This window comes from Aythya fuligula, chromosome 1 (assembly GCF_009819795.1).
Source record: "Aythya fuligula isolate bAytFul2 chromosome 1, bAytFul2.pri, whole genome shotgun sequence".
Classification (NCBI taxonomy): Eukaryota; Metazoa; Chordata; class Aves; order Anseriformes; family Anatidae; genus Aythya; species Aythya fuligula.
The window spans coordinates 30,554,976-30,582,081 of NC_045559.1; the positions used below are offsets into that span (position 1 = coordinate 30,554,976).

General features: G+C 34.9%; 1 protein-coding gene across 33 annotated transcripts in view; it reads left to right on the forward strand.

Annotated features, from left to right (window-relative positions):
• Positions 1-24,683, forward strand: part of NRCAM (neuronal cell adhesion molecule) — a 149,477-nt gene extending 124,794 nt beyond the window's left edge. For 9 of the 33 annotated variants that reach the window (XM_032195391.1, XM_032195412.1, XM_032195402.1 and 6 more), the window contains 7 exons: positions 6,204-6,269; positions 6,790-6,915; positions 7,990-8,142; positions 11,866-11,997; positions 14,527-14,605; positions 23,642-23,653; positions 24,220-24,683. In XM_032195391.1, coding sequence (XP_032051282.1) covers positions 6,204-6,269; positions 6,790-6,915; positions 7,990-8,142; positions 11,866-11,997; positions 14,527-14,605; positions 23,642-23,653; positions 24,220-24,457 — 806 coding nt within the window. In that variant the 3' untranslated portion in view covers positions 24,458-24,683. Of the gene's footprint in view, positions 1-6,203; positions 6,270-6,789; positions 6,916-7,989; positions 8,143-11,865; positions 11,998-14,526; positions 14,606-16,118; positions 16,342-23,595; positions 23,654-24,219 lie in introns of those variants that run through there. The other 24 variants (XM_032195575.1, XM_032195550.1, XM_032195566.1 and 21 more) reach the window with 10 other exon arrangements.
• Positions 24,684-27,106: the final 2,423 nt, after the last annotated feature.

The window sequence follows — 27,106 nt, forward strand, 5'->3', positions numbered from 1 at the left end:
AGCCCACTCAAGAAGAAACCATGCCCAGCAGTGAATTTTTAATCCTCCTCCCTCCTGCAGGACAGCCGTTGAGTAGATACAGGTCTCATTAATGTGGACCCAAAGCCAAACTGAGAAGGATATGAAATTTTGATATCCTCAACTGTGTTCTGATCCATCAAAAGCAACAGCCCAGTGTTTCATTTTGAAGGGCAGGAGTTATCAGAAAAATACATATATCCTTTCTTTTGCAATTTGAGATTAATATCTTGGAAGTTAACAAGACAGTAGATGTCAGATTCAGAAAGAATAAAACTCAGTGAAATTTTGGTAGTGTGTTTTCTACTGGCTAGCTGCTTCCGAAGGCCTGTAGCTGGTTAATCAGAAACATTGGGCACAAGGTCTTGGGGGAATTGAAAGCATCTAAACCTGGGCGAGGTGTACAACCTGAGATATATTTCACTTCTCAGAGTAAAACTGTATTTTAAAGTGCTGAGGGAAATAATGCTAGTGTTAATGCCAAGGATCTTACAGTGTCTTAATGTTTTTATTGTAGACCTGAAATATATTTGCTGTCCTGAAATATATACATGTGGTCCTTTGGCACCATGTGACTTTTGCAGTCTATCTATGCAGGCATGGACCCTTCATTGTACTGTAGTCTTTCATTAGTTTAAAATCAAGGAAAGCAACCAAAGACTGCTTACTGACACACTTAACAATTTTAACATTCATCTCAGTTGAGTTTGTTTGATCATAATGACTGCACTGGTGTCAAGTAGTTGTTGTAAAGATACCCAGATCAATCAGTAAAGAAACAAGCCTTTTTGCCTTTTCTTCTTTAATAGTAACTTTAGATGAAAGTAAGTTCAAGGATAAGAAATTTGGATAAAGATTTTTTTCCCCTTATTCCTTTAGTAAAGATAGACATATTCTGATTGAATAGAACATAGAAGGACAGAATGCTGCAACAAATGGGGGACAGTATAAAGAGGAAATAATTGTCTCGCAGCAAAAGAGACCCATACTAATCAAAATGCTCTTTCGGCAACTGATGTCATTGCATCAGATAGCCAAAATGCAATGGATTTTGTCTGATTACAAGACCTGAGGTTTTGTTCTCCTCTGAGGAAATTTAACTGGGAGATTCATGTCAACGTTGCACAACCCCACATGAGTAAATCATGATAGAAATGGTTTTATTGTGGATGGGCAAGCTACCCTGTTATACTGTTTATAATCCAATTTGACTTGCACTATATTTTTTCATTTCTAATTACTGTTGTACTATGCATGATATATTTAATCAAGATAAAGAATTAGATAAAGAATAAAGTATTTGATAAGCCGCATGCATTGCCGTTGGCATCTGGGTATTGACATCAACGTCTACATCTACCAACAGACATGGGGTAACAGAGGTGTGAGAAGAAATTAGGGATTAAGAACCTGATGACCTGTGAAGTAATTATAGAAGCAGCTGGAAACTGACTCTGGTGATCACTGGAGTCAAGTCTTTCCTACCCTCTTTGATGAGAATTTTAAAATAAATAGACTACAGAAGAAAGAAAAGAATACAGATTAGACCAGTGGTAGAAGTGAAAGTTGCTGATTAACATCAACAGTCACAGGGGCTTGTAATGGTCTTTGTTGTAAGTTGAAGTGGAGGGAGTCATGCCATGTAATTATGCGTGTCTCTACATTTAGCAAGCCTTCTTGTCACTTTTCTGATTCTTTTTGATATAGTCCACATTTCTAATTTAAAAGCACGTTCTTGTAGTCTTTATGCACACGGACACTCATAACTGGCAGATCTGACCTGCAAAGCTAGTAAGATTGGGAGCTTTAATTGAAACTAACACTTGCTGTCAATGCAGTACTTCAGTATGTCTTGTGTTCTTCATATGAACTTCACATCTCAAGAACTGATGGAAATACTTTTGTTGCAATGGAAAAATACAAGCAGTCGAGCCTCTGAGTCTGAAACTTTTATTTTTTTCTGGCTGAATCTCCAATGTATTGTTCTTCACTCAAGGCTAGAGTGAAGCATTCTCACCTCAGTTCGTATTTCTGATCTATTTGGAAAGGATAGGATCATCTTAATATTCTTCATTCCATACAGAATGCTGTTGTTTAAACCATTTTCCCCTGCCCACCATCTGTTTTACCTCCCTTTCTGAATCATCTCACATCATGTCTCCATATTTTTCTCTAACAAGTTCAAGCTGCTTTTTCTCTTCTAGTTAATTATAGTATTTCTGTACTGATCCTTAAGCCACTCTCTCTCTGTGGACTTCTCTGTGATACATTTATGTGGTTCTTTCAGTACAGCCTGCTAAAAAAAACCTTCAGTTTTTTCCTCTTTTAAGTCTACCATGAAAAATGTTGATGCTTTGGATGCGTAAGAAAATGATGATCATTTCAATGTAAAACTTCCTGCAAATACATTCTGCTTTTTAGACTTCACACAAAATCTATGCCATGCTAAATGTTTATCAGTGAAACTATTTCTTGCCTTTTTTCATTGTCTTCTGTATTTCTTGAACTATAGGAAGACTCTTGCAGTGGTTTAGATAATCTCAGAAGTGAGATCTCTCAATGCCAGAAAAGGAATTTGCTCCTATTGTTATACTAAGGCTTGAATTTCCTACTGTAAAAGTTTGGGGTTAAAAAGCAAATTAAAGCAAACCCCTAATTTGTCATATGCCTAGTTCTCTGTGATATATCGCTTTATATTTTTCTTCCATTTGACATGAGTCATCAGATGTGTGTTTATCACATAGCTGCCAGTTCTTGCTGGAGATTTGATGAATTCCCTGAAACTTCGTAAAGCTTAATCACTTTGGGGATTATTTAATTTACTGTTCTGCTACACTAAATCTTGAGAAAGAGTAGCTATTCTATTAAGATACTTTCATATCTTATGTCACAAATTACTGAATTCTGTTGAGTCTGCCGTCCAAGTATAATTGTGCAGGAGCTCTGTTCTTGAAAAGTTAGAAGATTAAATACTCCTCTACCAAAAAGAAAAAAAAAAAAAAAAAAGCAAAAAAACCAACCATCACCGAAAAACAAACAAACAACAACAACAAACAAACAAACAAACGAAAAAACAACCAAACAGAACAATGACAGCAACAAAAAACAATATTGAAATTAATTTGAAAAGAAAGGAAAATACTGCTTTGAGCCTATGCCTCTTTCTCAACAGTTGACAAATTCTTTAATACCATATCTCACTACAGTACTCAGAGATGTCAGCAAAACTTTGCATTGCACAGCATGGTTAGAATGGCTTAATTTACTGGAGGTAGCTGAATTAAAAGTCAGTCTGTATGAAAAGCATAACTTAATTATCAGTCCAATCCCATCATTTTTGAAGTGACTCTTGTTATTGGTGGTGCACAGCATTATGTGTGGCTGTAAATCACAAGAACACGGTGTTCCTCTGCTCAAAAAGCACTTCTCCCTGAGACAAAGCTTTCTAGCCCTGCTCTTTTCACCAACTGCCACTTGCATGCTTTGAGAGTTTCTGCCAGCTGACAATTACACATTTTGCATTTGTGAACAGTGCTAGGAAGCATATTGAAGTACTAAGAGGTTAATTATAATTAGAGGTGTGGTGATTTAGAAGAGTCTGGGTAGATTGGAGACAAGCTCTGAATCTTGTACCAACCTAGACATCAGGCTTTCATCACCTTAGAATCCATCAGCCATCTTTTATTTTACCTACATGTATACCCATTTTGCAAATATGGCAGAGTTGAAAGATTTAACTAACAATTTCCAGGCCTGCTGGAATTATTAGAACAACTAGTAGTGAAAAAGAGGAAGAATAACAGAAGTAATAATTTTGAAAATAAATACGCTACTGAATGAATTTGTTGGTGTGTTGTGTTCAATAAGAAAAAACAGAACTTAAAACTGACCAAATACTACACAATGATCAAACTGTACAAGCAACCATTGGTAAAAATCAGAAAAGAGGACGTCTGGGAAATGTCAGCATTAGTCAGTCACTTGAGAGAATTTAGAAACTAAAAGACCAAAAGAATGAAGATAATTTTCTGAGCCAATTTCACTGTTATGTGCAATCATATGAACAGAAAGCAATTTACTCAATTCTAGGTCTTTAATCTAGCAAACAGCCATTTAGTCGGGGCAGAAACTAGAAATCAAAGATTTAAAAAACAAAGCCCCAAACAAACAAACACAAGAACACAAGAAAAGATGCACATTTTACAGGAAAGGTAATTATCTAATTAGCCTAGTGATACAGAGGCTGGCTGTCATCTGGAGTCTTTCACACAGGGTGAGACTCTTTACTTCATCCACGAGCGCCCAGGCATCAGGAGGGAAAAGCCAGATGTAGTTCTGTGGCATCTCTTTGCAGGAGAAACAGATTATTGCTTATAGTTTCTTCTGACCTTGACATCAGTGACAAATGTCATCCATACAGTTCTGCTGCTAATTAGACATCTTTGGTAGAACAGCAAAATCCAGGAAAATATAGGTGTGAGAAAATATGATTTAATGAAACAAAACAGAATAAATTATATTTAGAGTACTAACCGGTAGCTTTCTTGGCAAAGAACAAATACTAAGATGCTGATTGTAATTTACACCTGTTCCCATGTGCAAATGAGGCAAGATGTTTATATATCCTATCCACAGTCTCAGACTCTGAATGTTTCTAAATTTAGACCTTGCTATTCTTTCTTCTTGCTACCTTAAAGTGGCACAGAGGAGCAGAACGTAATCCCCTTGCATTACTATAGTGGATGTGATTACAGACCAGATTTCCCATACCAGAATCCTGGCTCTGGTATTTCTTAGTGGTTTTGTTGTTGATTTAGTAACCTAGATGGCTTTTTTTAAAAATCTTGTTCTTTCTGATTTTAAGTTGATTCTAGAGAATAGATATATTCTTTATCTCTTAAACAAATATGTTCCCTATTTTTGGTTGGTGAAAGAAGTGTTGTATTAAATGCGTAAGCACAACAACCTACAAAGACATCAAATATAGCAGTAATAGGTTTAATACAGACTGAAGTTGAATGAGAATTCTACTAATGAAGTAGAATTAAGAAAAGAATGGTACAAATATGGAGATAAAAAGCCTGATAGTGTGAAAATTTGTAACGAGGATACATTTTCAGAAGAATTGATGGAATTTGCATCATTTAGGTCTTTTTAAAAAAGACTCTCAGGAGCTATAGATTTCTAGTCGCAGTACTCATTTAGTCTGTCTATACAGATTTATTTATTTTACTGTGCCAAAGCAAGCCATTTTTTCTTTGAATCTAATTTGGAACTACTTCTAGTCAGCTGTATGGACAAGCCCATCCTGTTCTGAGGAGGAAATAAGTATGTGAATAAAATCTCCGCAGCACTTCTTGCCTTGAGAACAGGCCTTTGCTCATTTTATTTTCTGATATAGGCAAAGTTGCTGGAATTTTGTCATTGTCTTTCCTGAGACTAAGATTTCACCTCTGGTGTTCCATGATACTTTTGGAAGTATTTTTGATGTTTTAGCAGGATCAAAATGTCAGTGGCAAACAGAGTAAGGCATTTTCGTTCAAAACCTTTTGGATCTGCACTAAATAATATAATTTATTTTTATTAATATTAAGCAAACAAACATGCTGAAGTTTTTGTCCATTTTTAACAGATGTAATTGGAGAACAGAATTAAGAAATGAGCAGAGATGTGGCTAATTACAAGATGCTGAAGAGAAAAGGACTTATTTGCATAGGGGACTTTGTGCATATCTGTGCAACACACTTGTGTCTGAGGAGAGTTATGATAGGACTCAGTATCTTAAAATCCGTAGTATTGTTTTGTTTTGTTATTCTTTGCTTTCCAGTGACTCGAGTGCTTCACACCAGAATATTTTGATATTGGCTCTCCATAACATTGGGAATGTTATGGAAATGTTTAAAGTTGCAATGAATCCATAATGGCAAGGAAGCTGATTTAATAAATGTTCTGTAAAAATGAAGGTTTCAGTAAAAATATACTCCTGTTCATTTTCAAATATGTGTGTATCATTTAGCCCTTTCATATTTTAACAAGTAAAACTAATTGAATTTTGCATGAATGTAGAGTGTGCATGCATTATTCGTTTAGCAGGTAAGGCTTTTCTGCATTATTTAAATGATAACTTTTGATGTAAAGTGTTTTTACTGTTTATTTTTTCTTTCCCACTACCTCTGATGGTGAAGGATATTCAGAAACCCTTTTTGCAACCTCCCCAGTCATGCATACTGTCCGTCCAACTTTCTATAAGGGTATTGTGTTCCTTTTTTATCATTATCAATGCAATAGAGACACAGTCCTATAGAGGGCTTGCAGTTGAGGCATTTACAGTCCATTCAGTGACATGTGGAATAAAGGGAGGTGTGTGCCACCTTCATACCTCTGTTCTCTCCATTTCCCATTCCCCTGGACAATGTACTCACTTCTCCACTATGTTCATTTTACTTCTGGATGAATAGAAACAATGTTTTCTGGGATTTTGGCAATTAAGCATTTTTAGGTATTTGGCAGTTTCAGCGTTATAGGGCATGCTCACTAGAGTACATAGATTTCACTTTCTAATTTCATGGTGTAGTAACTGCTTAGGATTCAATTACCAAGCATGCTAATTTAGTCACTAATTTCCTGTAATGGAAACAATGACAAATACTTTCCCTGTATGTGATCTAAATTAGCATAGTACCTTCCTTTTTTTTTTTTTTTTTTTTTTTTTTTTTTAATGTATTAAGTCACAATTTCATATTCTGCTTTGTTTTTCTATTGTGTATTCAGTGCAACCACTTTATCCAAGGATCAGAAATGTTACAACAGCTGCTGCTGAGACCTATGCCAATATCAGTTGGGAGTATGAGGGACCAGATCATGCGAACTTTTATGTTGAATATGGTGTAGCAGGCAGTAAGAAGTCATTTCATTAAATTATATTAAGTGTTCAGATATATTTTCAAACATTTTTAAACATGGTCCTAAGTTGACCCAGTGTTAATGATAGCTTTTAAATGTTTGGAAAAAACATTTTTTAACTTGATCTGGAGATCAAATAATTTTCATTATAGTAAACATCAATGTGTAGTAGGTTTTTGATGCTTAGATAGAAAATCAGCCTTTGTTCCTTTGTATTATCTTATAAATTATTGTGAACATGAACTTCTAAAATGTAGATCACTTAAAGCTGATCGCTTAAATGCATTGATTACATATGTAAAAATATGATTACATACATTAAAATGGGATTTAACAGTTCTCCTAAATTATATCCAAATCAGGAAAATAAAACAGTCAGAAAAACTATTTTGTTTGTTAAATTAAACCTTAAAACAAGGTATTGACCAACTTGCATACTTTTCTTGGCATGAAAATAGGTTTTAATCTTTGATAATACAAGTAATAACTGTAACACAGATAGATAGCTAATAAAACCATGATATTTAAATACTTTATCCTCCTAAAGTTATGACTAAAGATGATATATCTGAAAATTGGAATATAAATCATTTTTTCTGGATATTAGTCGAAGAAGCATCTGTCCTAGAAAAAGAAGATAATGATCAGGAAATATGATCTGTTCAGATTGCAAAATAGAATTTCTCGACTAAAGTAAATATTAACTGAAACTAAAAAAGTATAGTCTAATTAAATGATTAAAATCTATTTTAATGTATTTGATAATTGCAATTTCAGTAAGTCTTTAAAGAAAATAAATTAAAATAGTATTTTTACAGTACAATGGAACAAATGTTTAAAATAGTTTCATAATTAATGTGTAATAGTGTATTCTTCAATATATTGCATGCAATATATTATTTGCAGTCGTAATTTTATATGGTTTTATTTTTTGAAAGAATAGTTGTTGTTTTTTTCAGCCAATCCATAGTTTAGTCAAGTAACTGTTGATAATATTCTGTCTAGAAACTTTCAGTAACACGTAGACAATTAAAATTCCAATATGTTGTTTTCCTAAAATTTTTGTAGGCAAAGAAGATTGGAAAAAAGAAATTGTAAATGGTTCTCGAAGCTTCTTTGTGTTAAAGGGTTTAACACCAGGAACAGCATATAAAGTCCGGGTTGGTGCTGAGGGCCTGTCTGGTTTTAGGAGTTCAGAGGATGTGTTTGAGACAGGTCCAGGTGAGGCACACCGTACCAATTCTGTATCATAGTCAGAATTGCGAGAGACCACATGCTGAAATGTTGAACTGCTTCTAGCTAAAAGATGTTGTAGCTAGCATCTTTGTATCTTTGTATGTTCCTTTTTTTTTTTTTTTAGAGCAATGTTGAATTATTTTTTAAACTCCTAGATATGCTAGCACATTTCTTATGTAGATTATGAATGTTTTCATCATTTCAATTGATTCTACTTGTCTGTTGTTTATGTTAGGGGCAAGATACTGCTCACACTCCATCTGTGTGCTGTGCATTGAAGATGACCTATTTAATTTATTTCTAATTAATATAACTAGGCTTCTATATTTACATAACGTCTACTTTAATAGAGTCAAGTACGTATTTTTAAAGCTAACAATCTGCATATCATCCTATTTAATACAAAAAATCAGAGCTAAAATGTATGTGTAATCAGAAGTGCAGATTGAATCTGAAGACTCATGTAATCTATATATACCACTATTAAGAGATTTCTACTTATGTTTCTTTTCCTATTATTATATTGGTTATGTAAATATTTTGATTTCACAAATGGTCCTGTGAATCAGTAAGGCTGTTTAAGTTCTGTATGTATATATTTTCAGTCATGTAAAGAAAGGTGCAGCAGTCATTTTTTTCATAAGCAAATCAGTAATGCTCGTTCATTTAACTCAAAGGTAGAGCTTTATTGGAAGTTTTTTTGATGTTATGCTGATTATGTTGTTACCATCACAGTATGATGTTGGTCAGCTATTATTATCTGTTTGTATATGATAGCCACTTCTGCTCATTCCAAGCATTTTGGTCCATGCATAGTTATTTAGAAGGCACTTCACCAAATCCAGAATGTTATGATTTAAGAAAGTAGTTTAAATATGAAAATATGCTTGAACAATATGTAATATTTATCAGACAACAAAATAAATTATGAATGTACCAGTTGGAAAGTGAGTGCTTTCTAAAATCATAACTTTTTGCTTTTTTTTGTTCCATTTCTGTTGACAATTTGTCATGTTGCAGCAAAATTTTGAAAGCATGGTGCTGAATAACAGTGCCAAGCAAATGTATATGGGCTAAGCAGAGAGGTTGTTTATGCCAGAGAAAGCGAATGGTATAAATGCCAATAGGTAAAATTTTATGCAAATACACAAAAACTCAAAGCCTAAAGCAGCAGTAAAGAAAGGATCAAGATCGTAGTATAATTCAAGATTGTAGTATCATTCAAAACAAGCAGAACAGAAATCTTCCCAAAAGTATCTCTCTGAACAAAAAATATCAAACCAGTAGATAAGGAATCTTGTACATAACTGTGAATGAACCTTGGCTGATATCTTTGACTAGTCAAGGAAGAAGGGAATTTAAATAGAATTTAAAGACTCCCTTTTATGCTTTTTGATCAAGGAAACGCTCCGTGTATAGTATTACTCATCGTTCTTAATCTAATGATATAGCACATTTTTTAGAAAAGAAAAATGTTATGTCATACTGTCTTGAGTCTAGATTAAAGCTTTTAAACATTGCAAAAAATCAAGTGGGCAAAGGGAAAATTATTGGAATATGGAATGCTTTCCAATGCTTCCAATTTGGAAAGAAACTGCAATGTTTGACATAATGAAGCTTTTGCCTAATTTTTTTCTTAAGCAAGCATTCCTATAGAACATCTTAGTAGTGTGTGGTTTCATCTTTTGAGCATACCAGTACAGTGTGTCGCATTGACTTTTGCATTAGCAGTTCAACAAGAGTAAATAAATGTCTTTCTGCCTGAGGCAGATAATTTGCTCAGAGTACACAGGAAATTCTGTGCCATTTTTAAAGTTGCACTGAGGTCTAGAAACCTTTTCCTACTGGATATACAATAAGTTAAGGAAGCTGCATAAGTAAGTTTTCACCTTTATTTCTTCCCATCTATCTTGCATATTTTTATGCATGAGTTGTTTTGCTTGTTGCTATTTCTTACTACGTTTGAATGTTAAATGTGCTTTTGCATTTTGCTACGGTATTTATTATACAACCTTTAATGCCTTATTCTAAATGCATATATACAAAACTCAAAATACTTTTAACCTTTATATGGGAACAAAATTTATATAAATTTGGTTTACAATTCAGAGGAAGATTACCTTTGTGATTTTGTTTTTTAAGATTGCCACTTTTGTTTACATATTTATATGCAGTATATAAAGTATAAATATATATATTTATATAAAGGCTGTATATACACATACAACTTAGACATTTCAATGCAAAAATTGTTTAAATAGTACTCAGAGGTACTTACAGTTTTCATGCAGTCAGTGGAAGACCCTCAGGAATCTAGGACCGTATAGCACGGATGTTTGCAAGCTAGCTGTCTCAGCCTCTGTCTTAACTAATAAATAACATTGAGACATGGGCTTGAATTCTGGCCTATGACTGAATACTGTTACATTTTGTTGTAAGCGTGCTTGCCAGTCCAGTGCAGTCTCTCATCAGCTAGCTGTCTGCCAAAGAAGGCTGCGGCATTGCTCGAAGGACAGCACCAGCACAGGACTCTTCCCAGTTGGCATTCTCCATGTCTTGTAAGGAGAAAAGAGTTGGTGCTGTATCACCTGGACAATCCAAGCTCAATGAGCTTAGACAGTAAATGCTCCACTGAAAAAAAAAACAAAACAGGTTGTCTGTGATGTCCTTTTATAAGCCTTCCCTTAAAGACATATCTTCTGGAAGGAGAGGTGAAAATCTTTTGCAGGCTCTGGGATTTTCACATTTCTCTGTGTAAAGCTATTTATGCATTGTGTCCTCCACTTCAGTGGAAGCAAGAGTTCAATGGATGTCCTTCTTCATCCCCTTCATGTTTTCTTCTATAGCCCACATTCCCAACTCCTATCACCTTTCCCACTTTCTTCCAGCAGCAAATTCTAAGGCCAGTTGCCTGTAGTGTTTCCAAATACTTTGTTGGAGACAAGTAGGAGGGTTCCAGCCACCAAACCACACAGATAATTCCTGCCCTCTCTCGTGGCTGTAGTGTTTCCTGTGTGGTTTGCCTATTATTTACATCATTTTCCAGATAGAGTTGGCAATTGGAGAGAAACGGTGCCAAGGAAAGGCCTCCCAATTGCCTTGTGTTAAGTCCTCACTAATGCTAAATTATGGCAATCATGATAAATTGTAACATGAGGTACAGGTCTGAGGAGAGGAAGAAAACATTATGCTTAATAAGGCTTTAAAGGATGCTTCATTGTTGATTTTTAGTTGGAATTTAATATTAGGGCCTTGAATGACCCATCTGTTTCCCTGTTTCAGACTAATGGGTGTGCATTAGCTAATGAGTATTGGCTTTTTATTCATTTTGATAATGCAATCTAAGTGTTTGTGTGAATTATAATTTGCAATTTCATTTCAGACATTTAATTAATGTAAAGTGGTTGAGAATAGTTTTGAGATTTGTGAAAAGCAATATAGTATGTGTACGTGTTCTGCAATAGTTCTTAAGTGAAAATGTTGAAGAAAGTTGGCAGAATTCTTATATTTTCAAAAGTAAGTTCTGTGTGCTTGTACTTGGAAACATTTAAATATGAAAATATTCATAGTATCACTGTTTTTCTTAATGCTAATTTTCACAATGAGTGTTATTCCTTAATTAATAAATGTTGTGTACAGTATTATTTATTTTAATTAATATAACAGTGCAGGAAAGCATCTCATAATATTTTTTCTTCTGTTCTCTAGCAATGGCAAGTCGGCAGGTTGACATTGCTACTCAAGGATGGTTCATTGGTCTTATGTGTGCTGTTGCTCTTCTTATCTTGATTTTACTGATTGTTTGCTTCATCAGGAGGAATAAGGGTGGCAAATATCCAGGTATGATATATAACAACAAGAATAAAAATTATCTAGTAGTAATCCATTTAAGACAGATCTGAGGTTTACTGGAGAAATTACATTTGCTGCTGGTTAGCATTTACATTGTGTATATAGGAGATCAGTCCTATCATTTGGTAGGCTTGTTGGGAGCAATCTGCCCATTGGTAGAAAACTTCAATCCTTTTAAGCATATGAAGAGCATCTTCTTCATCCCTGGAGGGTCAAATAACTACATGATCACGTTAGAGAAGGTTGAGCTTTGATTGATGTACTTGGTCATACTACCAGTACTGCATGCCCCTTTCTCTGAAGTCTAATGCAAATGTGTTTTAACCCACTGAAATGAGCTGAGTTAGAATTTAATTGGAGAAGATATGGAAACATACACCATATCATAGCTGCCATGTTACTTAAATGTCTCAGGAGTGCAGCATTTCATAAGATAGATCCCTTAATACAGTTACTTTTTTTTTCAAATATTTTATCCTCCTTCTCAGAATCTGTGTCTTCTTCAGCGTCAGTATTTTTGCATCTAAATTTCAAATATCACCCTCCAGCTAGGCTGTTTTTTTGTTTGTTTGGTTGGTTGTTTTGTTTTGTGTAACTTTTTATTCATAAGAGTTTTTCTTTTTCTTCTTTTATTTTTTAGTATTAGACTAGCAATGGCCAAATATATTTTATAATTTGTAACAAAAAAATTGGAACTATACAATGTACCTCTTCTATCCCCTGAGACATTATAGAAGACATAAATTTGTTATATATCCATGTGTGTATATATGTTTTATGTATATTTCTTCCCAGTCTAATATTTGTGTCTATGTAGCAGCTCTGTAGACTAAAACCCTGTAGAAAACAGACACTGAGTGACATCGAGTTTGCCTATAATAGTAGTGACAGGATCTCAGAGCAGGAGTGAGGTATGAGTGAATATAAATGGACCTCAGGAGGGCATCAAAGGGTAACTTGAGAGAACTTGGAGTGAGCCACCATCCAGAAGAGGGTAAAACAGTAAAAGTGTAGGAGACAGTTGGGTGCTAAGGATGCCATTACTTTGTGGAGGTCTTTGCTATGCCCTTTTTTTCTGGGGTTCTGCAGATTTATGACATGGAAGGTATTAACTCTTTTATGTATGCATAAATATATATACACACTTATATGGATATAGCCAATGACTAGATATGGCAGACCTTAACTGTATAAGCACACTGACAACGTACTCATGGTTATAACAGTGACTCTAGAGCTAATTGTATTTCCTCTGGAGCTAATTTTATTTCCGGTGTCATTGGAAATGCAATGTTCCACCAATGAAGTGACAAATGCAAAGCACGGTTAATAATTCTTTTTTTGTCTTAATTTTAGCATGTCATCTTGAGATTACCAGTTGTCATAAAAAAGTGGTAAATTATTTCAGTATGAAATTATAGCAGACAGATTTCAAGGTGTTACATATTATCATAATTATAGATTACTGTCAGAAATGATTCATATCATCTTAAATAAGAGTGTATAAACTAATGATGTACAAATCAAGTGTGGAAATTACCAGAATAAAAGATAAGAGATTGTATATTGGATTATGTAACTATCTGCTAAACAAGGGAAGGTTTTGAATAGCCACAGTGCCAGAAAGGAAAAAAGAAAAGGGAAGAAGGATAATGAAGATTTTTTTTTTTGAAGCCAGTATATTGTTTTATTCTGTCAACAGTCTTAATTTATAGGAATATATGTCTTCTATAAAGATTTGTTTCCTCAGGTACTAGCAGGTTTCTGTATCTAAGAACACAGTGCTACATACTTGTATAGGGACAGGTTACATGCAAAGAATAATGCAAGATTCCTCCACTCTTACCAGTGAACGATGACAAGATTACTAAGCCTACAACAAGGATGTGCAAGAAATATAATTGTGTTAAATTTAGCTTCCACTCTAGGTGTTTTTGCCTTGCTTTTCATCATGCTATAGAAAAGAAGGAATGAACAGACCAAACCTACTTTTTTTTTTTTTTTCTAATATTAATATATGTTAAATGCTATTTAAAATTCCCTGGAGATTGTTGCAATACCTTGACTGCATTGTTAGTGCATGACATGAAAGCAGATGGAAGCTAACAGTGAACATAAGTGAACTTGATTCAGTGTTATCAATCAGTATGGGAGCAATATTGAGCGGCAATATGGAGCATGCATAAGTAAAACTAAATTGTTCAGATTTCATTAAACAATAGCTCTAATAATATCATAAGTAGGGAAAGTTTTTACTAATTTTTTTAGCAAATCTTTAGTTGGAAATGAAAGGAATAAAAAGTTTTACTAATGCAGTATTTTGTACTTGAATAAGATTCTATAACTAATAAACATTTTTTTTTCTTTAAAAGAAAACATGTATCTGAGACCATAGCTCAAACAATGATTTCTATTCAAACCACTTTCCTGCCAAATGCGATCAATTTGAGAAATTAGGGTCTTGAGGTTTCTAGTGTTGCAGTTTAATGATAAAAATTACTATTTCAAATATTTTAGTGAAGGAAAAGGAGGATGCACATGCTGATCCAGAAATACAGCCTATGAAGGAAGATGATGGAACATTTGGTGAATACAGGTGAGCAGCTGATGTGGTTTGTAATGTTCACTGTTCATATCACACGTCCTTTATATGTCACACTTACTAATTCACAACTAACTTTTTTTCAGTGTTGAGAAAGATTCTGCATCCAGTGTTTTGTAGAACTATAGACAGCATTTTAACTACACTGTTAGGAAAAAAATGAAACACACACAAATTAGGAATTGAGAGTTTAGAGTAAGCCACCAATACAAATCCTTTCAGTTAGGGCATATCTCACATTATGGTTTTTGAAAATAAATTTCTAATTGAAATTTAATAAAGACAATTTTGTGTTCCATTGACTTGAAAATGAATGCATTTAAGATGGCACCCAATACTAATACCTAATCCAATAACAAGGAGGCAGTGTTGAACATGGAGGTGAGAGAATGTCCTACAGGAAAAAGCAGATCTTGGTTTCATGTATTTCAGTGCAAAAAATCAAGAAAGAAGCTTCAAAGCATGTGACGCAGCTTTTATTCATTTATTTTAAATGTAGGCAAGCTGAATCTCCTGACATTGCAAAAAGCACACACTTTGATAAGTCTGTTCACATAATACTTAGTATAGGGTTTTGTTGTGTTTTTTTTTTTTTTTTTTTTTAAGCATTTTGTTTGATGGTTTTTAACTAATACAGGAAATAATGTTCTTAGTTTCTAAGTATAACAATACTGCTATATTTAACCTGAGTGTTATAATGCATTTCACAGTGTATTCCTATGTAAAAAATATTGTAAACACCCTTTATTATTTTGAAGATGTGCAATTTAATGTACAAAGCAAAACCATTTTTTAAAGAAGGATTCACTCTGTTGTTGTAGCTTCCTGTTATACGGGTAATGTGCATTTGGATCTGACTGGAATAGATTTCCAATTCTGAATGCCAAAGAGCAGTTTCTGTTCATTCTTCCTGGATTTAAAAAAAAAATAAAAATAAAAATAAAAATAAAAGGAAAACATTCTACTTTTTTCTTAGCTTAATCCTTTTAGTGTAGCATATTATTAGAGCATTATGTGTATATGTATCGATGAAATTTGGCTGATAAAATAAATAATGTAAAGCAGTGTTTGGAAGCAGATGTAAATAAGTATTGCATAGACTTTCCTAACCAGTCCAGTTTGCATTCTCGTTTAATAGCTCCTCTGCTTTTCTGTACTTAGAACTTTCCCTTTGTACAGAATTGTACAAATGATGTGACTTCAATATGCTTTTTCTCAGATCTAGACTAAGACTATTTAAGTCTGCTTTCATGTGTGACCTGTAGCAAGACTTGAATTTATGTTGCCATATTTAAGTGGCTTGAGTTAATCTAAAGAACCATCTAGTTCTGTATTAAAGGATTTTATAATGCATTTATCAGCCTCTTATCTGGTAAAAATGGACAGTTGCATGCCTTGCTTTCAGACTTATTCATATGCTCATCCTATTTTTACTATGCAAAAACTCCTTTCTAAAATGTATTTCTGTGTAATTAGTCTATATTGGGCTTTCCTCTTTTTTCCTTAGAGAAAGGGCAGCAGCAGCAACCAGTCAGATTACAGAAGATATCTTGGCACCCTCTCTGCAGCCCAACATCCCTGCAGTCTCTCAATTCCCAGTTTGTCTGCCTCATATGGCACTGGCCATGATGCAGTGCTTCTTTGAGGAAAAAGGGTATAGGGTTTCCCTTGAACAGAAAAGTAATTTTTGAAAAGTCTAGAAATTCGAGTATTTTGAACTTTTTTCATCACTTCAGGTCCATGTCTGCTTGGACAGGAAGGAAAATGGACAAGGAAAAGAAAAGAAAAGGTAGCTGTGCCAATTCTCCTGAAGCAGACCCTGTCTTTACCAAAGCAAAGTCTGTGAGATCTGACAGATCCAACTTCTTCAAAAGGTCAGGGGATCAATACTCCAGCACCAAATCAGAGGCCTCCTACACCAGGAGGAGGGCTAGGCAGTCTTCAGAGCTCACAGGGGTTAGTTCTGTCTCTGCTTCCCTCTGCCAAGAGGAAAAGAGGTCAGACGAATGGAAGTACAGGCATGACTCTAGACATCATGCTTCTGAGCAACAGATAATGGGTTCGGAGGAGGGCTCAGATTCTCAGGCAGGACAGCCACCCCCTTTCCAGCAACCCCTCAGCTGCAACTCAGTTCGTGGCTCAGTGGCAAGGCAGCATTCTTCTCTCCAGCACTGGTTCACCCAGACCCCAGACTACAGCTCAGATTCAGAAGACACTCAGAGCTCCTACCACAGGAAGGTAAGACCTTCTACTACTCATTTCTCTGAATCTGAAAAGAATTCATTAATGAAATCTGTATTTTTGCCTGAGCTAGCTACTGTCTTAAAGGATGCACTGTCAGCAGCCAGACAAAGTATAACTTCTGTGGCACAGGCTAGGTCCCACTCAGTAAAGCACCCCAGGGTACCAATTACAGAAGTTCCAGTGGTTCCTCTACTAGCAACTGGGACCAGTTCCCAAACTTTTGAAACTGACCCTGAGGACAGTTTAAAAGACCAAATAGCTTCTGTGAAGGAGAAAGCTGAGGCTGGCAAGGCTTTGGAGGTTGAATCAACCCCTGAAGATGGGGAAATGTCATCTGAATGCCCTACAGAAGACCAAGAAGGACCAGATGCTGTGCGTAGGTTTGACATGGAGGATCAGAATTATCTGTTCAAGCACATTAAAAGAGCGTTAATGCTGAAAACTTCCGGATGTAAACGCCCTTCAAAAGAACTGCCTATCTCATCTGAAGAAGGCAAGGGAGATAATGCACTTCCTATCCATTCAGCAGTGGAAAATCTTGTCTGTAGGATTTGGGGTAATCCTGAGGCAAAACATGAAGCCCCAGCAATACTACGTAAGCTGTATCCTCTTCCAGTGGATAAAGCTGCTTTGTGGGGGACCTTGCCTAAGGTAGACAGGGCGTTGGTTACTGGTGATTCTGTACTTTCGATGCCTGCTAATGGGGATGCTCTCCCTAAAGATCCTACTGATAGAAAGATTGAGGAAGCAATTAAAAGATCTTTCAAGCTGGTTGCAGCCCAGCTTGGAGTATCTATCTACTGCACTTATGCTTCTAGAGCGTTACTCATATGGCTGGAGGAAGAACGAGCCAGAGTCAAAATAAAACGGATCCCACCTGGTGCCATACGAAGGAAACGCAGGCTATTTAAACTTGCAGCTAATTTTATCCATGATGCAGCTGAGGATTCTCTTAGACTCACAATTAAAAATATGGCATGCCTCACAGTAGCCTGGAGAGCTATATGGCTACGTCCCTGGACCTCATCACTAGATCTCAAATGTCAACTGCTGTCTTTACCATACACTGGTGGCAAGCTATTTGGTGAATCCTTGGTCCAGATCATGAAGGACTTTGCAGAACACAAACATTCCTTACAACAGCCGAAAAAAAAAAGCTCTCTTAGAAGCTCTTCATTTTCTTATCCTCGCAAGTCTCTGAGTTACTTCCATTCTCCTCCAAAGTTTAAAGGAGGGAAAAGAAAGTATAAGTTCTCACATTCATTCCATGCCAACTATGAAAGGACATCTCATTTTCAGCGAGACGCCAGACCATCAAAAGGAACTTTCTAAGAACATAGGCTGGCTTCGTTTCTCAGGAACTGGGAAGAGTGAAAGATTCAGAAATTTATACTGAATAGACTTCAATATTTCTAGACAATGCTTAATTGCTAATGCTGATACTTAGAAAATTTGTTGTTTCAAAATTAGATTTAACTGATTAAATGACTTAAATCTTAATGATTAATTATGATTTTCTAGAGAAATTATAGATTTAGGGGAGTTTTTTGTCACATTCAGTTTGTAGGCTTCTCAGTATTCTTGAGATTGCTCGGACTTTGAAGTTTTGCACTCTTCCACTGGGTTTCTTCTAGGAGCAGGTATCTGCAGAACCTGCCAACATCGGATTTTTCTGCAGTCTAAAGAGGAAGTAATGTTCTAAGAAACCTAGGTGTTTCAGGAACCACAGAATGACTGGGTATGCACTGTTTGTATAACTGGTGGTATTCCTGCATCTTTACATAGCAAAGGAAAAGAGTGCCTCTAGAAGTCGTTTTTATAGCAAGCTGATTTCACTACAGCCCCAGTGGTTTCCTCAGTTAGAGAAGACACTGAATTGTGGACAGTCAATGCCCACGTCAATAAACTGCAAGACATACAACAAATAGTGAAAATGTATGTTTTTTTTTAATTTAAAGTATAGACTATGCAGAGCACCTGTCCTGGTCAGCGCAGATATATAAATAAGTCTAAATTTCCATCCTGGGCCATAAAGCAAGAGAAATAAAGAATTTATGGCATCTATAGACCTCAGGGGAGGGGTGGGAGGAGTATGAAAGCATGCATTTCTAAGTTAGCTTTACAGGGAGTATGAAAGTATAGCTTTTCACCTCTCTTCTTACATGATATCCAAGTGTATTTGTCCTCTTGTACTCTGTAAAATCTTAGGAAGATCAAAGATCAAGGCATCTACAGCAGCAGGACTGCTACTATGGTTACACAATATGTTCACACATTTTGTTGAATTCTTTTGCCTCTTGTCTTCAACATTTTGTCACAAACTATTTTCCAAGACATTCCTAGCTATGCTATGAAAGACTTTCTGGAAATGATGGGTGAACAGTTCTTTGATTGTCAGGTAATCTATTAGTCTTCCTTCTTTCTGTAGGTTGATTATCAATGAGGATGTAGTTTGTAACTACAACAGTATTTTTTTTCTGCTGTACTTACAAAGATTTATTGCAGCCTAGGTTTGTTTCCAGGTGTACCTAGCAATGATTTTTGCCTCACCACAATAATTCTAAGGTCAATCCCTTCTAGCACAAGCTGTGATGTCAGCAGACTGCCAGGAGGATTTTAGTCTCTGAATAGATTGGATTTGGCAGTGATCTTACTGTGTCCTCATTCACACACACATGCTTTCTTTGATGGTTCTTATTTTAATTCTTGAGCATCTCTGTCACCTGATTTTTTAAATCATTGCTTTGATTTCAGTTTGAACATTTTTCCTCCAGAAATAGCAAAGGTTTGCTTAAATTTATCTCAAGCAGATTTTTCTTTAAGATACTTACTACGAGTAGGTCAGATTCTTTGGCTAACAACAACTTTTTCAACTTGTTGCCATTTAAAGCCAGAGCTTAATCTCCCAGTTTTTGTGGCTTCTTCCAAGATTGAAGATCAAATATTAGATGTGCTAAAGAAAACCTACTCAGAAAAATAAGTTATTTTGTCTTAGCAAGGTTGGAAATAGTAAAAAGTTTTGAAATCTGAATTGATACAGGTGCTTACGTGTATAGGGAAAGAATTATTTACCTGTACAGTCCTTGGTATCCCAGTCAATTTAGGAGTGTGAGCAGAAACCCATTAGGTATTGGGGCAGAAGTTCTCTGGGTGTCTACAGGAAAGCCACAGTACAAGGTCCTGTAAGCCTTCTGTGGCGTCATGTGGCTGCTTATACTTAAACGTTTCTGGGCTGTTGCCATGAAGGCACAGAAAAAGAAATTTACTACCAACAAATTCCATCCTCAGCATCCTCTTTCTGCCCAGAAGATAGCCCAGAATGCTTTACCCATTTTGTTTGTTTTATGTTGCCTTTCATCTGACAGTTGTATTATGAGGAAAAGTAGTATATTGCTAACCATATATTGAGTTGTTTTGCATGTCCATGAATGTGGCAAAGTTTAGTGGGAACTAGTTGCCTGCTGGACTGCAGAGGCATCGTAATACTGTCCTCCCCATTCTGACTGGTTGCTGCATGTACCCATATCTAAGGAAGAAAAATTGAAAAGTTGAAAGAAGAAAGGAGATTTCAAGGTACATATTTCTTTCAATAACTGATGAGCTTGTGAAATGGAAATACTTTTTTAAACAAAAAAAAAGTTTGTACTTTGTATTTATACATCATTATTGTTACCTCCATACTTCTTCATCTCTCTTAATCATTAGGTACAAGTTTGCTGTATGTTTCATTAAACAAAGGGAAAAGATACATGTATTCATATATTAGCAATCATTTATGAAAAATATTTAAAGCTTTTAGAGTCTGCTTTAATACTAAATGCACTGTCCTTGAAGGAGCAAGAAATGCCTGGTACATATTAGTACATACAAAAATTACTGGTGCGTCTTTATTAACAAACTTTCATCCTTAAAAAGCTAGTGGCATGGAAATTATTTCTAAGAAAACAAATTGTAAAAGTATCCCTAAGCTTAGCTGTCATGGTCATCTGAGCTAAATATAAAATTCTTACACATTCTCACCTCTTGTTTTGTTCTTTTTCAGTACTTACTGTCTCAGTCTTAATTGAAGGCACTGCATACATGATGCATTTCTAAATACTTCTTAAATTTTCCAACTGTAATTTTAGGTAACCCAATTTGTACCTTATTTTTCATTTCAGGGTATTGCACTAGATAATTTTAAAGTCAGCAAGCAAAACCACAAACAAAAACTAAATGATCTATTTTAATAGATCTTGATATATTCTGTTTGTATTTTGGAATAGTTTTATGAACAATCAGAAACAAGATTAGCAAATCTTGCAGATGCTGTATCAAAAGTTCTGACTTTAACGTTTTTGCAATATAATTTTATATGTTCTAAAGCATAAAGTGTTTTATAGCTCTTAGGGCATCAATATTCATAATGGGACAACTCAGCGACTTTTGTAGATTGCTTCTTGGCAGCACACAGAAAACCCATTCATTTCCCCAGAGCACCAGGCTCCCTTCTTTGTTTTGCACCCCCACGGGTACAAAAGTGCTGTCCAAAATGTTGATGTTTTCACTTTTTTGCTCTCTCCTGTTTTGTCTTTTATCCTCTGTTTCTTTCCCTTACAACCAAAACATTGTATTAATCTAATACAAGTGTTTATAATCCAGCTTGAATCAAGGTACCATGCAATATGTTTTCTTTTCCTGAGCAAGGAGTGGAAAGCACCTTGGGTAATCCCATTTCTTTTTTCACTGCCAGAGTCTTGGCAGAACTTCTTTCTGGACTTTTCTGGTGCAAAAACAGAGTGAATACCCAGGTTCAGATTTGATTTTGCATCTGCTGTAACTATGGTCTTATACCAGTGCCCACCTCCATTCAGGTGCATCAGCAGTTTTGTCTATTTGTTTTTAATTAGACAGTAGAATCTGCATCCTTGCTAAAACAGAAAAAACAGACACAATACAACCAGCTGTGTAAGTATTTCTTTACTGTTTTGCGTGTAAATACATTTGGTTTACAAAAATACAGACAAAAAGCCCTAAGAGCAACACAAAGCAAAAAATTCTTCTATCCAGATTTATCTGTTACCAATTAAAATCGTTGAACTTTTTATTGGATTAAACACAGAAATGTCTGATATTTTTTCATAAGGTGGTGGTGTATTATTTATTTACTGTGTATTTCCAGCCTAATGAATTATGCTGGATAGGATCACACTTTAGAACATTTGCACAGAGTTTCTTGACCAGTTTGAATAGGGTACAAATGCAGTTTTTAATTTGTTTTCATTCCTACATGTTGCAGTGTAATGTTCTTCACTAAACGCTCTTACCTTGAAGTCATAAACACTTCAGGTCATTCTTTGAAATTATAACCTGATACTATTTCAAAGTGAGAGTCTTGTCTTCAGTGCTTTTGTAGCCTATTTTAATGACTCTAATGCCCTCAGATGGGGGCAATGAAGAAAGTACCTTGCTATCTGATGAGGAGACATGCAATTTTAAAATACTGTGTTCTTTCTTTAGCATTTTTCACACAGGTTCCTTCCAAAACAATCTCCAAATGAGTGATGTCTTTGTAATCTGCTCATGTTTGCAGTGTCATAAACATTTGCACTTTGCTGCTGGATGATTGACATTTTCAACTAGAATTCATTTAAGTGTTAACAACCTAAATGTTCGCATTATCAATGGGCACAGAAGATCAGTGATATTTATCCTCATGCCATGTACACGGCAATAGCTTAAAACAAAGTTAAGCCAATATGATCAAGTTTAGAGTTTTGGCCTTCGTGCATTTTAATTTTAACATGAAGCTTTTCTTACATGTTGGTAAGATAGGTGTTCCTACCACTTCTGTGTATGCACAGAAAAATAAAATCTCTGATATGCAGTTTTAAAAAATGATATGCATGGTAGAGGTGTACTTCTTTTAAAATATGAAAACTTGAAATCTTCCAAAGCCAAAAACAGATGAGGAGATGAGGGGTACCAGCTTGGTGGAAAATTGATATACTGTTGTTTTGCAATAGTGAAATGCTTCTCGATAGGGTATATATTAGCTAACAGTATAACCTGTGAGACCTTGTACGTACTTTATTGCTTTGATTCCATCTAACAATGTGGATATTGTAAATATATTTTTATTTACTTGACACTCTATACATTTCTTTATATTTTCCATGAGTTGAAAGTCAGTAAATAAAAAAATAATAATTTGTTCTTTGGTACATATATAAAGTCCTGTGTTTCATTTAAGACAATTTCACCCATAAGTGCAATTGTAGCGTTTTTTAATTAGAAGTGGTTTGGAGCTGCTGCTGAAATCTTCACCTTGAAACTGAAGTTCAGTTTTAAGTATTCAGAAATAGACCAACTAGATCTATTTCATAAAATACAGGCTTACCACAGCTACAAATCTGTTCAAGGTTGCTGATGGCACTGCAGCTTTTCCACCAACGAGGGAGAAACTGCAGTGCTTTGCTAAAGGGATCTTTCTTCCCTGCCTTTCTTTCCTTTCTTTGTTTCTGTTGTGCTCCAGATTATCATCATCATTGTCAGAACATGTTATTATTTATGGATTAAGATAGAGAGGTTGATCTGATAAGTAATGAAAAAAAACTAACCATGCTCTTAACTACTCAGTTCTGGCTGCTGTAAGCTGAATTATTGCTTTACCTGTATAGAGTTTTAACAATTTTAAAAGCAACTTATTATTGATAAAATACTGATCACTATCAGGATATGGACTTTGCTTTTCTTCTTAGGCTATTTTCATTTGTTTCTTCTGCACCCTTTTAATGGAATATATAGGTCTCTTGAAAGGTAAGGCTGAAAATTGCAAGTCTGGCCTGCATTATGTAACAAATTATTTGAAATGCAGCATTTTATTTTCTTTGTACAAGTAAAGAAAACCAGTATATCCCATTTAACTAAGTTCATTCTTCATTCGTGTTGAAGGAGTCAAAGAAAATAAATTTAACAGACTAACTTCACAGCACATCATAAGCTTGTTACTCTGAGGAACAGATAATTATTATTTTTTTAACTTTACAACCCACTTTTTAATGCTTGCAGTTGCATCTAAATTGCTTCCAAGCCAAGGGCACGAGTCTTATGCCCTTGTATAAGTCATGCACGATGAAAAAAAAAAAAAAGAAAACCACAAAAAAAACGTCCTCCACTGAAGACATTCGCTGTTTAAACCATTACTACACCATGTATTCATGTCAACTGCATCATATTGACTTGTCTCTCCAATGTGATGTGGGTTTACTAAAGGATTATAGGGCTGCTCACATGCTTTTTATAAACTCTGCATGCATGGCTGATTTTGCCTTAACGAATCGTACATCAGTTAATTCATTTTGTTTGTTTGTTTGTGTCTCCAGTGATGCAGAGGACCATAAACCTCTAAAAAAAGGAAGCCGGACACCTTCAGACAGAACTGTGAAAAAAGAAGACAGTGATGATAGTTTAGTTGACTATGGAGAAGGTGTAAATGGTCAGTTCAATGAGGATGGCTCCTTTATTGGACAATACAGTGGTAAAAAAGAGAAAGAACCTGCAGAAGGAAATGAAAGTTCTGAGGCTCCTTCTCCTGTAAATGCCATGAATTCATTTGTGTAATCAAAGAACTCGATCCCCTTGTGTCTTCTGTTTGTTTAAAGCACTTGTACATCCTCCTTCTCATACTATGAACATGCAGGTAACAAAGCTCCTCACCTCAAAACGTTTATGCTATGAGAACATGCCAGTCAATACAATTACTCAGTATGGTGACACATCAAGTGGTATGTTAGTATGAATCAAAATACAAAATTCAAATTTTGTTTGAAACTTGTTTTTTCTTACTTTTTTTAAAAGGAACTGACACTAAAAATTGACTTCTAATTTTGTTTTCTGTTGAAAATATGGTATAATGCATGAAAAAAAATGCTACACAATTCACAATCTCGTGTACACTATAAAAACATGGTTGGACAATTTGTTATGCAATCCTTGGCTGAATCCCTGGATATGAATTCCGTTTTCATTGTCAGAGTGTTATAGTAGTATTATATAGAACTTCAATGTCTTTGTGGACATTGTTGTGAAATTGGTGACTTAATGTCTAGCTATCATATGTCTTTTTGCAAGACAGTTAGGAACAGTATGTACAGTATATAATTGCTAAATGATTTAAGTATGACACTTGCATTTGCTGATGCTTAATGAGACCCTACTATCTGCTCTTTGCTCCTATTACTTTATAGCCTTTTTAATCTATCAAGTATTACAGCAGTACAGTGTTCTATTTTTACATCAAAACACATTGGATTGATTTTAGGGCATAAAAGATACGCATTGCAATGCATTTTGGAATTTGTACAGTCACTGAAAGAAAAATTTTAAAATGACAGAAAATATTCCAGAAAAGACAGGGCAAAATACATTCAGTGCCTTTATACAATATGCATTCCATAATGCACTGTACTATGAAGTCAGTTGCTGCAGTAAACTGTGATTAGTGGACAACTATTGTTGCCAAATAAAGTAAAAATGTAAAATAAAATAAAATTTTAAAAAAGTGTTATGAAACTGTTGTGCTAAAAATGGAAGGTTTAAAATGTTTGAAATTACACAAAGGAAAGTATGGGTTTTTTTCCTTTAATAAAAAGAACACTTCCTAGACAGTTACAGCACAACATGTTTTCATGGCCTTAAAAGATATATTTAGGAAAATAATAAAACAAGCAATCAAACAAACAAACAAACAAAAAAAACCACACATGACAAACAACCAGAATTAAATTATTTACTAACACAGCAAGGTATAAGCTCTTGTAAAATAAACAGCTAAAAAACAAGCTAGCCAACTACACCAGCAAGAGTGCATTTCCCTCTGTGTCCTGGCCTGCTCAGTGTGGCAGCTTTGGAATTATCTACACCCCAAAGCACTGTGGGGTTACCACTCACAACCGCAGAATTCAATCTGACAAGTGCTCGTATGGTTTAGTGGTAAAGGATTACCATTATCAGTTACAAAATTATTTTCTCACATACTATATCAATCAAGTGTTTACCTCCAAATATAAATTTTTATAACAACCTATGGTTGAAGGAATGCTCAGTTTCATTTGCCAATAAATTGGTTTTTCATAACTTGCATCAAGTTTAATTTTAAGTAAGCTTTTTATATGTAGATATTTTGTTGAATTTGTAAATACACTTAAAGCGTAGGTGCTATATGCTTCTAGGTGTTACAAACAAATAAAACAAGAAAGCTTATGTTGTACTGTGTAAGAAGTACTATAGCCAATGGTGTGCATGGTATTTTAAAGCATCTACTTAAATATATATATATATTTTTTTTTGCTGTGAAAACAAAATAGTGAACTGTTCTGCTTTTTTACTGCAGATTCCTAATTGAACCATTCAGAGCTTTTGCCAGTGCATTACATCAGACCATAGTACACGTCACAGCTTTCATGTATATATTGTAGGTAAAGCACAACCGAAGTGATCATAAATGTACGCTAGCTGTAATAAGCTTCTTTTGCACCTTTGAGCTTTTCATTGACCAGTTTTCTTAATGGGAATCGAAATAAGAAATGAATTATACAAACATTGACTACAAAGCACAAAGAGAACATTTCTTAATAAGATTTTACCAATGGTTTTGGTAAAAGAGAAGTATAATTTTATTTAATTGTAGATGCTGAATTATCTGTGCATGTGGGGGTAAACATACAGGCTCACTTCTGTAATAGTGCAACAGATTTTGTATTAAAAATAAATGTGGTTTTAAAATTTCACTGTTTGTTCTGTTTACACTAGCAGTAAAAGTCAGATCTGATTCACCATGTAATTAAGGATTCAAATTGGAAAAAGCATGAAACAACTCTTATCAGAAGCTGTTCCCACGTTGTTACAGGACTTTATGTACCGCAACCAAATTACTTATGGACTATTGCCTATCTTTACATACCACCATTTGAAAACGATATGAATTTGTCTGACCATTTCCCATTGAAATCTGCTGCTGTTTACACTTTACTTCCATGGATGCTTTATTTAGTTGTATTTCTGCAGTCATGTCCATACCTGTAAGCGTGAATAAGAGAAAATAAGAATGTCCATTCAAAATTAAGGGCCTTCAGATAAGATCCCAAATAAGGATTTTGTGTCCTAAAGGACATACAAAATTCTGAGTATTCATTTCTAAACATGATATTTAACAGTACATGAAGTGAGGTGAGTTTAACACCTTTCACAGTACACAAAATCCATTGCAAT